The sequence below is a fragment of the Diaphorina citri genome, unplaced genomic scaffold (assembly GCF_000475195.1).
Source record: "Diaphorina citri unplaced genomic scaffold, Diaci psyllid genome assembly version 1.1 scaffold784, whole genome shotgun sequence".
NCBI classification, from domain to species: Eukaryota; Metazoa; Arthropoda; class Insecta; order Hemiptera; family Psyllidae; genus Diaphorina; species Diaphorina citri.
Window position 1 is genome coordinate 127,089 of NW_007378217.1, and position 13,213 is coordinate 140,301.

The 13,213-nt window shown below is 39.5% G+C and overlaps 3 protein-coding genes across 4 annotated transcripts; 1 reads left to right on the top strand and 2 right to left on the bottom strand.

The window, feature by feature from the left end:
* Positions 1-34: 34 nt before the first annotated feature.
* LOC113468594 (tankyrase-2-like) lies at positions 35-6,799 on the top strand (the record flags this gene model as incomplete). Its single annotated transcript, XM_026825634.1, has 7 exons — positions 35-217; positions 648-798; positions 1,783-1,916; positions 2,333-2,453; positions 3,362-3,487; positions 5,911-6,133; positions 6,476-6,799. Coding segments are annotated over 7 exons (1,212 nt in total), but the record flags the coding sequence as incomplete, so codon positions are not given.
* LOC103512039 (c-Myc-binding protein) lies at positions 3,549-5,869 on the bottom strand. Its single transcript, XM_008476792.2, has 2 exons — positions 4,637-5,869; positions 3,549-4,245 (listed from the first exon to the last, which is right to left on the bottom strand). The coding sequence occupies exons 1-2, from the start codon at positions 4,783-4,785 to the stop codon at positions 3,996-3,998; spliced, it is 399 nt and encodes a 132-aa protein (XP_008475014.1). The 5' UTR covers positions 4,786-5,869; the 3' UTR covers positions 3,549-3,995.
* A 1,200-nt stretch (positions 6,800-7,999) lies between the features above and the next one.
* Positions 8,000-11,693, bottom strand: LOC103512046. 2 transcript variants are annotated; one of them, XR_003392287.1, is made up of 5 exons: positions 11,190-11,693; positions 10,713-10,902; positions 10,087-10,371; positions 8,564-9,887; positions 8,000-8,369 (listed from the first exon to the last, which is right to left on the bottom strand). XR_003392287.1 is itself a non-coding variant. In XM_017445238.2 (4 exons), the coding sequence occupies exons 1-4, from the start codon at positions 11,597-11,599 to the stop codon at positions 8,991-8,993; spliced, it is 1,782 nt and encodes a 593-aa protein (XP_017300727.2). In that variant the 5' UTR covers positions 11,600-11,693; the 3' UTR covers positions 8,470-8,990. The 2 variants fall into 2 exon arrangements, 1 of the variants encoding a protein (XP_017300727.2); XM_017445238.2 differs by lacking the exon at positions 8,000-8,369 and having other exon boundaries at positions 8,470-9,887.
* Between the last annotated feature and the right edge of the window lie 1,520 nt (positions 11,694-13,213).

Below are 13,213 nucleotides of genomic sequence, written 5' to 3' on the forward strand. Positions count from 1 at the left end.
CTATATTATTTAGACCCTCTTTGTATCTGCTTGACTCCCAGGCTGTAGAGTGGACGTAGGAGAGATTGAGAATCTGACTGCACTTCATTTGGCCTCCGCCAGGGGACACACAGAACTTGTAGAGCTTCTCGTCAAAGCCGGGGCTAATGTGAACAGGAAAACGTCCGACAAGAGTTCTCCCCTTCACTATGCTTCTGCACGTGGCTTTACAGACACGGTAAGGACTTTGATTATTGGTGTGTTTTTTTGTGACAGTAATCAAACTCGCACTCTCCTGCTTACCAGACAAGTGCCTCAACCACGAAGCTATGGAAGTATGAACACTTTTTTTTAAAAAAGAGTTGATAGAGGAGGAAGCTGCAACCAAGTAGATAAATCTTATCGTTCCGAAGCCGAAGAGGAAAGGATAGGAGAAAGCCAGCCTTTCCGTGAACGAACATGTTCCGTTCAGGATAAAATCTGCCCCGGGCGGGAATTGAACTTGCGACCTAGCGCTTACAAGGCAGGTGCGCATTGATGATTAGTTGTTCCAGTATATAAGCTTGAGTGTACCCAGCCAAATTGTTGCTCAACTTGAGCATTTAACACTGAATATTTGCTGGCAAAACGAATGTTATGATCAACTTCTTGCTGACTTTGTTTCCCAGGTGAACCTGCTAGTGAGTAATGGTGCTGTAGTTGATTCATTAGATTCCTCAGAGAGATCCCCGCTCTACCTTGCTGTGTCTAGAGGACAACTCAGCACAGCCAAAGCTCTCATACAGCACGGGGCCCGAGTCAATATTGAAGAAATACACTGTAAGTTTTTAGTCCGTCCTTCCTTTATTTATTAAATTACAATAGTAATAATAAAAGGTATAGGGACAGACTATTGTATTTGCTTCGATGTTGTCTGTGTGTCTGTCCCCATAGAAGGACTTATCAAAACCTGGTCGACTACTCGTATATATATCAAATTAAAGGTCTTTTTACCAGGAACACGAAAGTGGTGGTGCAAATTTTGTCCAGAAAACCAAAAAGTAAAAAAAAAAGAAAAAAAAAAATGGTTTTTGGGGGATTTTTGTCACATTTTTTCAAACAAATGAGCTCTGATCTTGAAATTTGTCCCGACGACTTATGATCTCAAAGTGAGAAAGTCTAGATAACACTTTGGGCGATAATTCAATACCAGTTTTAGCGTCACTTATGTTGAGCTACGCCGACCAAGGCCAATAAATGGATGGGTGACTTGAAGATTACATTGGTAGATATTAGGAAACATTAAAAGGAATAAACGGAGAACGGGCTCAAGTCTTGATTTTAAACCATTACATGAAAGATGAAAGTAAAATCAAATCAATAATAATAAATTGAATAGGTATTAAATAAATTAGGTAGGTACTGATTCTCTTCAACCACGATCGAATAAACTATGGGCTAAAAAAATCCTGGAGCGACGAGCCCAGCTTGTTTCTTTGAATAATTTTATTTCAAACCCAATAAAAGTACTTAATATCCTAATATCAACGCAACATTCCTGAAAAGTAACTTAAAAGAAAGAAAAAAAAGATAGATGGAACTGTAACTGCTAAGGTCTTATCGTCCCGAAATCCAAGACAGGATAGGAGAAAGCCAGTCGTTCCGAGAACGAACTTTATCCCTTCAGAATAAAATCCGCCCCGGGTGGGAATTGAACCCGCGGCCTAGCACTTACAAGGCAGATGCGCTACCAACCAAGCTAACTAGGCTGGCAAAGAAAGTCTTTTTTTGAACGGTTTTCTTATATCCCATTTCTTCCCTCAGGTTATACGCCACTGTGTGAGGGAGTGTGGCAGAAGAATGTGGAAATGGTGGAGCTGCTACTCAGTGCCGGAGCTAAGGTGACACACTCGCACAATCTCCTTCACTACGTTATTCTACATCGACATACAGAAATGGTGAGCTAAAAAATAGAAAAAATAAAAATAGAACACTATTTAAATTTTAATTTTATTAGCTTTAAAAAAAAGGAAGAGAGAAGAAGAAGAAGAAGAAGAAGAAGAAGAAGAAGAAGAAGAAGAAGAAGAAGAAGAAGAAGAAGAAGAAGAAGGATGAAAAAATGTCTGAAGACTTGGTAAATTTTTGAAGGCCTAATCCAAACTAATGATTAATAAAATTATACCTATAGAAAACGAATACTACTTCACTTTGTTCAACAAAAAATAAGCCCCTGTCAAAACTTTTTTTTATTAGGAGATAACATACTGTCCGGCTTTTGATCCCTCTAAAGCCTGTTGTGCTTTTTACAGCCACAGGGTTCTCCATAGTTCCCAATAGTAGTAGTTACTTAACTTCTGTTTCATATCCATCCTAGGCAAGTCTATTACTAAGAGCGGGGAGTCATATTAACAAGCGAGATGACAATGGGGACACACCGTTGATATTGGCGGCCAGAACAGGACAAGTCAGAGTGGCTGAGATGTTGCTTAAGCATGGTAAGTGCCCCATTAATCCACTCCCTCTCCCTTATTTTGGAAAATTCTAAAGCATTTATCCTTTTGTTTATTTTATAAGTAGCCTCCGTGGCTGAGTGCGTATCACACTAGGCTTGCACTCCGGAGGTACCGCGTTCGATTCCCGGCGGGGTCGAAGTTTTTTCGGCTCATTGCTTGGAGATTGGGGTGCACTCAGCCTTGTGAGGACATGTGAGTAGCTACTTTAATCGAGTAGGGACAAGGGACGGCATTACCAGTGTAAAAAGATTATATATATATATATATATTTTTTTTAGATTTATTATAGTGTTGTAAAGTTCTTGATAAGTGCAGGTTAGTATTTATATCTCACACCAGTAAAAATAGTTTGTACTAGTGTGGAAAACAATAACGAGGTGCTCTAGTAAACTGTTGGTATAATGGAACAACTTGTCATAAGCTGACAGTCTAAATAAAGCACTTCTTCTTTTTCTTTGCCTTTTCCTGTGTTTAGACAGGGTCTGCATTTTTTGTCAGCCCTCAATCAGCCCCAAGATGATCAATCCCTTTTGGGCTGACATTTAGTTTTGGCTTCAAAATTTTGCCCTTCGCACTCAACCTTTGCTAATTCTTTAGCAAGGAAAATTTCAGGCTGGTATGCTCCCTGTTTAGGTTCCCCCAGCTGGACTAGTCTAAATAGTGCCATATTGTTGTTTACTAATGCAAAGGAATTGATTATTATGTCATTTTCCTAAGATTATTGAAATATGGAAATTGATTGCAAAGGAAAATTGATACGAGTAGATGAGAACTTATTGTAAAGGAGGCACTTAGTAATGCTGTGATATCCATAAAAGTTGCGAAGAAGCTCTTTGCTTTACTACAAAGAATTCATGATTTGATTGACTTATAGTCTTATATGATTGCAGGAGCCTCTGCGAACTTCAGCAATGGCGTGACGGGTAGCACCCCTCTGCATGAGGCTATAGAAAATTATAGAGAGTGTGACCATAGCATATTGGAAGCTATGTTTGAATTACTAGTCAGACACGGAGGTAAGCTCTATTTCTTCTTCTTTCTAGCGCCTTTCCCTAATTAAATAGGAGGTAAGCTCTATTTATACGGGTTAGTTACACTTTATAGCGGATACATACATATTACATACATATCCTACATCGTTCCAGCTATGTACTGGGTGACTGGGTCGATTAATGAAGCCTCTAGCGGATTTACCTTGTCAATATTTTCTTCTCGAAGTTATGTTGACTTATTCGTAAATGAGATAATGCCAGTTTCCAATTCCCAACTTTAAACATTTGGGGGCTAAGAAGGCGCTATCCTGGATGTTGAAAACTTCCCATGTTTTGTGTAGGTTCATACATAATTAATTAATTTTACATTGATATTCTTAGTTGGTACTTTTTTTTTCAATTTTACAGGTGTACAATTTAATTGTACACAGCTAGACTCTGGCAAAAGTCTCAGAGTCTTCCTTCAAAGCTTGATCTATTGTTTACTTAGTGACAATTTTGTAATACGTTAGTGGCAATCCTGTCCTACGTTTTAGCTGGGTTTTTCTTCCGTAGTTGCAGCTCCTTCACCTTCAACTTTCTCCCCTCCTTTCTCTTCGGGATGATCAGTTTCCTTATGTTCTTCTTGGTGATCCTCGTCAGTTTTTGCACCTTCTTTGTGAGCCTGATCAGCATCTTCACATTTTTCACACAGGGCTCGCAACTTTTCCAGATCTTCGCTCATCTGGGCTATAAGTGCATCTTTGTCGGCGCACCCCACACCAGGCCCGCCCAAGTTGTTCCTAATAAAATAAAGAATAGAATCTTCTTCTTTTTTTTCGTTTTCCCGTGTTAAGACGGGGTCGGCGTTTTTCGTCAGCCTCTCAATTAGTCCAAGGGTGATTGCTTTGGGCTGACATTTGGTTTTGGCTACAAATTTTACGAGCAGATGCCCTTCGCACTCAACCTTTGCTATTTCTTTGGCAAGATAAATCCAGGCTGGTATTCGTAGAAGTTTAACCCATCTTTTAGGGCTGTCCAGCCCCTACAACTAAGCCTCAGGTTGGGCTTTTTGTGTATGCTGGTAGGTATACTCCCTGTTAAAGTCCTCCAGCCAGACTCAGCTGGTATACTCCGTATTGAACGTCCCCCAGCTAGACATGTAAAAAGAAGCTAAAAGGAAGAAAATATTACCTAATGAAGGCCAGAGGGTCTTCGGGTTGCTCAGGAAGGGTGTACATATCCACTAGGGTTTTCACAATCGAGTCCATCACTCCAGAGTCTTCCAACCATTCCCGGAATTCGGCCTTCTTTTGAGCGTCCGTTTTGTCCGAGTCTGGCATTTTGGCAGGCGCCTGTGTAAGGGTTGTATATCTATTATTGTTGTTGTGTTGTGTTATATTATTCACCAATACACGCTGTATATTCTGGTTGCTAATGCAACACTTCAATAGATAGTCCCTTTTCTCTCTTCTTGATTGAGCTTTTTGATATCATTAATTTTCCAATAATATTTTTGATCCAAATAATGTTCTTCACTAATCAATATAAGTTCTTTCTTCGTTACAAAATACACAATAGTATATCTAGTATAGCTTTTTGTTATTGTTTTGTCTGTTTACGTTTTCAGGTTTTCGTTCGAATTTGAGTTCTTGACAAGTTCATGTGTTTAACGGTTTTCAGTTTGTTTTGTTCTGTTTTATGTTTTCATATTCTTTTTTGAACTTTCCGTTAGTATTCCGAATCTTTTTGTGTGTTCTTTAAATTATTTAGGGGTTCAATGTTTTTAAAAATTTCTTTTGTGTTGTCCATTGATGAGTTCAGTGTAGCTTCTAGACTCGACTCACTCGACTTTCTATCTGTAATAATTTGGGCCCTGTGTTTGTGTTTTATTTAATTTTAGCTTTTCCGAGTGTTATTCATAAATATTTTAGTTGTGTTGTTTAAATGGTACCTTTGCTGGCCAGTATTCAGTTAAAAACTCGATAGATATATAATTATTCGTAGTAAAAAAAAAAAAAAAATACCAACCTATTTAGCCTGAAGGTAGACGCGCTTGTCTTCTAAGTTCTACTTCGCGGTCTCGATTCCCACCCGATGCGGATTTTATCCTAAACAGATAAAGTTCGTTCTCGGGACGGCTGGCTTTCTAATAAATCCTATCATGTATTCCTTCTCTCTTCGCTTTCGGGACGATAAGACGGTTCCCTCTATCAAACCTCTCAAGGAGGAATTTTAATTGTGTTAAGCATAAATGATTGTCATAATGTCCTTCCAACACCGTGAGATAGGTGCCATGCATATCTCACGGGCACGGAAAGCAAAGCATCAAATTTTGTTCCCCGCTTAATACACTACGTATGACTTGACAGACTCGAACAACCAACCTCCAGATCCGGAGTCCACCGCGCTAACCAGTGCACGACTGAGGTGGGTCAAACCTCTTAAAAACTAAGTTCGCTTTTCAGCAAACATGGACTCAGTCACGTGGTCTATTGGGGACACGCCCCTCAATAGGGCCCTTGTACTCATGGACTACAGGGCCGCAGCCCTGCTCCTTAGGCACGGAGCAGACCCGAACAAGTATGATAAGAAGCCCCACTTTCTGTCCTCATGTAGCGTGTTTGATAACATGGGCCTGGCGCGACGAAGGAAAAAGCTCGGTGTCATCCAGATGTTGGTATATGCTGGGTAAGTAGGCGTCCACAACGGAGCCCCGACCCTCGAGCCTAGCCTAGCCTAGCCTAGCCCCAACCCAGGGTCGTATTTAGAGGGGGCGGGTGAGTTCATTTTTCGCCTTTACCGTAAGGCCAGAAGCTGAACATTTGGAGCATCTAAAGTTTGGAGAATCCGGGGTGAATTTTATCATAAACAGATGGGGTTTGTTCTTGGAATAGCTGGCTTTCTCGTATCCTGTTCTCTCTTCGATTTCGCTACGATTAGCTCTTCGTTGTCACAGTGTCTGCTGTTAAATCTCAAAAAACTGGGGGTGGCCTTACAAATGTGCTAACTTTGTCCACTCTGTCTCCTCAGCTACGACCTTCAGCACAAAACCCCCGACCTCCTCTATCCAGAAGACTGGAGCTCCGTGGACCCTCACACAATACGTGGCTGGCTCACCACAGTCAAATATAACCCCATGTCCCTGCTCCAAGCTACGCGACTCCGACTGAGGAAGTACTTCGGGGTGAACATTGGGGCGTTCGTGCACAACGCTCCCCTACCGCCGAGTGTCAAATCGTATCTCATGCTGCACGATATTGATGTGAATTGCGAGGAAGCTGTGAGTAGTAGTAGTGCTAGCTAACCTGAAATTAATGATGTCCTCTATCTCTCAAATTCTTTGTGGTAAAGCAGAGCCTTTTCACAACTTTTGTGGATATCACAACATTACTAAGTGCCTCCTTTGCAATCAATTTCCGTATTTCAATCATCTTATTTTACACTGGTAATGCCGCCACTGATGGTCGCTACTCGATTAAACTAGCTAGGTATTCAACTGTCCTCACGAGGCTGAGTGCACCCCGAATTCCAAGCACAGAGCCGACAAAAACCTCGGCCCGGCCGGGAATCGAACCCGAGAAGAAGAAGAAAGAAGAAGAAAGAAGAAGAAGGAAGAAGAAGAAGAAGAAGGAAGAAGAAGAAGAAGGAAGAAGAAGAAGAAGAAGAAGAAGAAGAAGAAGAAGAAGGAAGAAGAAGAAGAAGAAGAAGAAGAAGAAGAAGAAGAGAGAAGAAGAAGAAGAAGAAGACGGAGAAAGAAGAAGAAGAAGAAGGAAGGAAGAAGAAGAAGAAGAAGAAGAAGAAGAAGAAGAAGAAGAAGTCCGCCACTGATGGTCGCTACTCGATTAAACTAGCTATTCAACTGTCCTCACGAGGCTGAGTGCACCCCGAATTCCAAGCACAGAGCCGACAAAAACCTCGGCCCGGCCGGGAATCGAACCCGGGCCTCCTGCGTGCAAACCTAGTGTGATACCCACTCGGCCACAGAGGTTGCAATGATGTCCTCTATTGAGGGTATTAGGAGTTCCACCTCTGATACCATAAGACATTGTAGTTGGCATATTACAGGGTTTGTACGCCACCTGGAAAACAGTCATGGAACTTGCCACCCGGTCAAAAATTAAAAATGTTCAAATTAAATATCAAGTTTTTCCGAAAAACGGCCCCTAATTTTCTGGAAAACTCATGGAAATTTTCTGGAAAAGTCATGGAATTTCATTCTGGGAAAAGCGTATAAACCCTGTAAGCCAAGGAAAAATTCTGTATTGCTGGGATTGGGTTTCCGAAAAACGGCCCCTAATTTTCTGGAAAAGTCATGGAATTTCATTCTGGGAAAAGCGTATAAACCCTGTAAGCCAAGGAAAAATTCTGTATTGCTGGGATTGGGTTGTGTTGTAATTAACACAAATAAGTAATTCCATTTGAGTTCAGCCGTATTTTCCATTCGCAATTTCCCCTCTTTTGGCATGATGGCGTTTAACCAGAGGAAACTAGTATAGCTCCGCTATACACATTATTATTATACGTTAGTAATAGAAAGTAAAAAAGGGGGAAATTGCGAAAGGAAAATAATAAAACTTTTAACTTGTCAATTGCCAAGACACACTATTCTACCTTCCTTAATTCCAAGATTTTCAAGTGTCTTTTAGGTTTATTTCTAGTTCTAATTTTACTTGTCCTCCTGGTTTTTCATTTGATTTTTTACCGCTAGTAGAGTTTTTTCCAAAGATTTATTAGGTATTGTTGTTATGTGGAGTATTTTAAAAAGTTTATCAATTTTATTTGTAGTTTTCTTGTGATACTAATCTAGTTGGAGAAATAAATATAATACTTTTATTTCCGACTCACTTGATAAAGTTCTTTTTATTTTATTCCAACAACACGATAACACCATAGAACTATTTCACAAATTTGTGAAATGAAATACCTAACCATTATCTACGGAGTATTTTAAAAAGTTTATCAATTTTATTTGTAGTTTTCTTGTGATACTAATCTACTTAGTTGGAGAAATAAATATAATACTTTTATTTCCGACTCACTTGAGAAAGTTCTTTTTATTTTATTCCAACAACACGATAACACCATAGAACTATTTCACAAATTTGTGAAATGAAATACCTAACCATTATCTAACATCATAAAATTGGTATTAATAATCATAGGGCGGCATTCTCCGAATAATGTAGGGATGTAACATATAAAAAAATAAAACGAGATATTATAAAAAATATAGATAAAGAAATAAAAAATATAGATTATGAAAAATAAATTTGAGATGAATTACATCTAATGTGTAACTAAAACAATATACCCTAATAAAAGGACAATCCTAATGATAAATAAAAAAGCCTTTATGTATAAAAACAGCACATATATGTATATATATATATAAATCCCATATCTAGGACACCCTTATCTATTTATACTACTAACAGGATTTCGGTTTCGCTATTTAAAACAGTACCAGAGTACCACGTTCGATACACCACTGAAGTTAAGCAAACGCCGGATGTGGTGAGGTAAATTGGATTCTGGTGCCATTTCATCACCTCCAGCGACCTTCAGGCGCAGGGCTGGTACCTCTCCAATTTCTTTGGTCATTGCTGTTTCTGTTTCTACCTTGATTTTGTTCCCGCGAGATTTGCTCACGGCTTCTCCAGTTGGCATTGTCACTACGATTTGTCTCATTGTCTCTTCCGTTAGAGTTTCTTTCATTACGAGAATACTGTCTAGTACCACTGGAATTATCGGTACGATTAGGATCATTACTTCTCCAGCTGGAAGTTTCGTTAGATCTTTGATTACTTTGGTGTCTCGCGTTATTACTGTATCTGTTCTCAGCATGGTTTCTATTTCCGCCACGAGTTCCGTCGTTATTTCCCCATCTGATGTTTTCATTCGCATTTCTCGCCTGTCTTTGGTTTCTCTCCTCATTAGGCCATTGCCCCTGTCTTTGGTTTCTCTCATTAGGCCATTGTCTCTCAGCATAGATTTTCTTTCCGTTCATATCGCCTTGAGAGGGATGATTCTCATGAGAGAGAGGTTGTTTTCTTCCCGTGTTCTGGAACGGCATCTGTTCATACCCTCTATTGTACATTTGACGGCTTTGGCCAGAACTCGGTGTATCGTGATGCTCATTGGCGGATTGGGTTCTCATTTCATCTGATTGTAATGAGTATGAGAGTAGCATGCGTTCTCGTTTGGCCTCATACCGAGCTTTCATATCCTCATGATCATCGAATATTTTATCCAAATAGCCACGGGTCCCAGCAGTTCCTCTAAGATCAGGATCCAGTCGATAGACTTGGTTGAGAATGGCATCACGTTTGCATGTCTGCTCTGAAGACATACCGGTAGTATCTTCCGTGAGAATGAAGTGGTGCACAAGTTCAAGGAGAAAGATCGGTTTACAGTATAGGTGCAGGAACATGGGCTTGAATGCCTGCAAGTTATCAAAGTGAATGAAACAAATATAATCACTTTTCAATCCCTGCTGAAAATTGGACCTAGGTAATGATTTTTCTTACGTTTTTTTTTTTTTTGGTAATACTGCATAAACTCTGAAGCACTTTACAGTAAATTTGAAAAGATAACCTGTAGACCCCCCCCCACATCTATATTTATTTCTTGAGAGTTCTTACCTTAAGGAACCTTCGTGCGTTGGGATAATTCTCCATGACTTCGGAGAAATAGGTGAGAGCAGACTCATAATCTTTGGTCACAAAAAAGTGATACGCGCCCATCTGTATAACACACTCTGCTTTCCTATCCTTTTCATAGAATTTGTATCTCACTTGCTCTAGAATAGGAATAGGGTCAAATTCCTCGTTGGTCAACTTCATTTTTGCTTTGATTAAACTAAATGCGGCCCCATAAGAGCCTTCGTTCATTGCTTTCTCATAATATTCACAGGCTTTGGTCAAATCCTGAAAATAAGAGTACAGAAGGAATAAGTGCGAGATTAGGAACTCAGACAGACTTTGCATATAGTGTTCGAAATTGTCAAAAACAATTTGTTCTGTAATGAAAATGACCTTTTCTTTCAATATGAGTGGCGTTTATATTTCGTACGAATTCATTTTGGAATGCAAGTAGGTACCTATGTAGGTAGCGAGCGTCAGGAATTAACTTTCAGGTCAATTTGTAAATTTGCTTTCGGGACAATAAGACCCGCTTTCGGGACAGTAAGACCTGATTAGAGTTTAATTATTTTTAGTCCTTTATTATGATAGTAATGATTCAATGAATAATGAATTATTGGACCTACTCCACGGTGCTTATCATAGAAATGGCCTATTTCATGAAGCAGACGGTAATGCTTAGGTGCCTCTTGCTCTACTTTGAGCCGTAACTTTTCAGATTTCGCTAAATTCTTGAATGGGTATGGAAATCTTGAAAATCCTTTGGCAACTCGATAAATGTGGTAGGGACATGTGGGCCTCAATTCCAAGGCATATCTGAAAATTGAAATGTTTAGAGTAGGTTTTACAAGGTATAGGTAGTGTTGCTGTTTTAACAGTTTTAGCTTTTGCCGATTGGTTCAGTAATATGTATAAGGAAAAAGATTATCAATTTAAGTGATAGTCTCTAGCCATGTTCATTGGCTTATCCTGAACCAACCATAGTTAACTATTATGAGGACCTGTGTTTGTACTATTAAAGTTGATAGAACCCTTTCAATACTGTCACCTAGCAAGGCCTTGGTAACAAGTCAAAATATATCTCACTAAAAAGAATAACTTACTCAAATAGATTTACAACTTCATTCCACTGTTTATAAAAGTCTGTGTTTCCTCGACCAATATTTTTAGCTTTATGTTTCAACTCAATTGCATATTTGATCACATAGGATGCATTGTTTCTCTTCAACTCATAGGCTCTTTTGAATGCTTGAAACTGGCATTCTCTATCTTTATTGAATACATCACACATCGCTCTCTGACGTTTCAGTATACGTCCTTCTACATGATGCCACTCGGCTTGATTAGGACTGAGCTGTATAGCTTCTCGAATAGTGCCCAAAACTTGGACTCCTATTTCTGGACCATAGCACATGACCACAGAACTTTTGATTCCCAACACACCAGCCTTTTCTTCACTGTTCATGTCACTCACAGGAGTAATTTTGCAAACAATCTGAAAGTTCAAATTCATTTTTAGAATGTTAGTACTATCGAGCGCTAAGTCTGGCTGAGGGACTATAAACAGAGAGTAGTCTGGCTGAGGACCTATAAACAGAGAGTAGATCAGCGTCTAGCTAGGGGACTATAAACAGGCAGTAGACTAGTCCAAATTTCCGCACGCCATATCAATAACGAAGGTTGATAGCGAAGGGCATTCCAATCGGAAAATTTTGTTTTAGCCAAAACCAGTTGGCCTCAAAGCGATCACTCTAAAGCTGATTGAGAGGCCGACGACAAACACATGCCGTCACTTTCAGGTAAAACACCTCTGTCCCTAGCTGCCACAAATGGAGACATCAAAATCCTCAAAGCTCTCACACAGTACACCAATAACGCAAAACAATTTCACAAGAATAAAACCAAGCACAAGAAAGCCAGCACATGTGCGAGTAAAACAAGTAGTAATTTGGGCTACTACATAGTAGTTCATGAAGATGATGACACAGATGATATCGTTACAAGTCCAACTGACCTGTCTAACTTGCCGTCAAGTGGTAGTGAGACTCAGACACCCGATGATATGGATAAACTCGAGTGGGACTGTGAGGTGAAGGAAAAACTTGACATGTGTGGGAAAGGTACAGATAGTGCAGAGACGGAGGAGAATGCTCATGCCTGTGATCAAGTGGTAGTGAGACTCAGACACCCGATGATATGGATAAACTTGAGTGGGACTGTGAGGTGAAGGAAAAACTTGACATGTGTGGGAAAGGTACAGATAGTGCAGAGACGGAGGAGAATGCTCATGCCTGTGATACAGAGAGTTCTTATTGTAAAGAAGAGGAGGTGAGTTGATACAAGTTTGTTTCTAATAGGACAAGGAAGGTAAAACTGGGTTATTTGACTATGACTAGGTAGGTAAGTTGCAGTGCAATAGTCCTAAACTAAAATGGACATGGCACATTAGGGATCAGGAAGAGACCGCTTTAGGTAGGTAAGTTCTCAAAAAACAAAAGTGGGTAAAAGGTCCATCAGATAATAGGTACCTTAAAAACTCCCAAGGTTGAAAGAAAAGAAGTTACCTAACCCACTTCAGCTTCAGTAAACCATTAGAGACAATTTTTGTTGCAAAGTAGATTATCCCAAATAAGTAAGTAGGTAGTTAAATAAATACCTAATTAACTCAAAAATTATGATTTTAAGATAGATACCCCGCTAACCTAGTTACATAGATATTTCAAAAAAATCACTTTCTTATTTCTCTCATACTTTTCTTGTCCTTGATTAGGTTTGGTCATCCCAGTATAAATGGTATGCTCAGATTTTGGACAAAACCTGTAGTGCTATGATGGACAACCTGTTCAAAACTCAAAAGCATGTCTGCGATTTGGACCACCAGGATACAAATGGGTTAACTGCACTCCACTATGCTACAGATCTGGGGCACATAGAGGTTGTAAAGTTCTTGATAAATGCAGGTTAGTATTTATATCTCACACCAGTAAAAATTTGTACTAGTGTGGAAAACAATAACGAGGCGCTCTATTAAACTGTTGGTATAATGGAACAACTTGTCATAAGCTGACAGTCTAAATAAAGCACTTCTTCTTTTTCTTTACCTTTTCCTGTGTTTAGACAGGGTCTG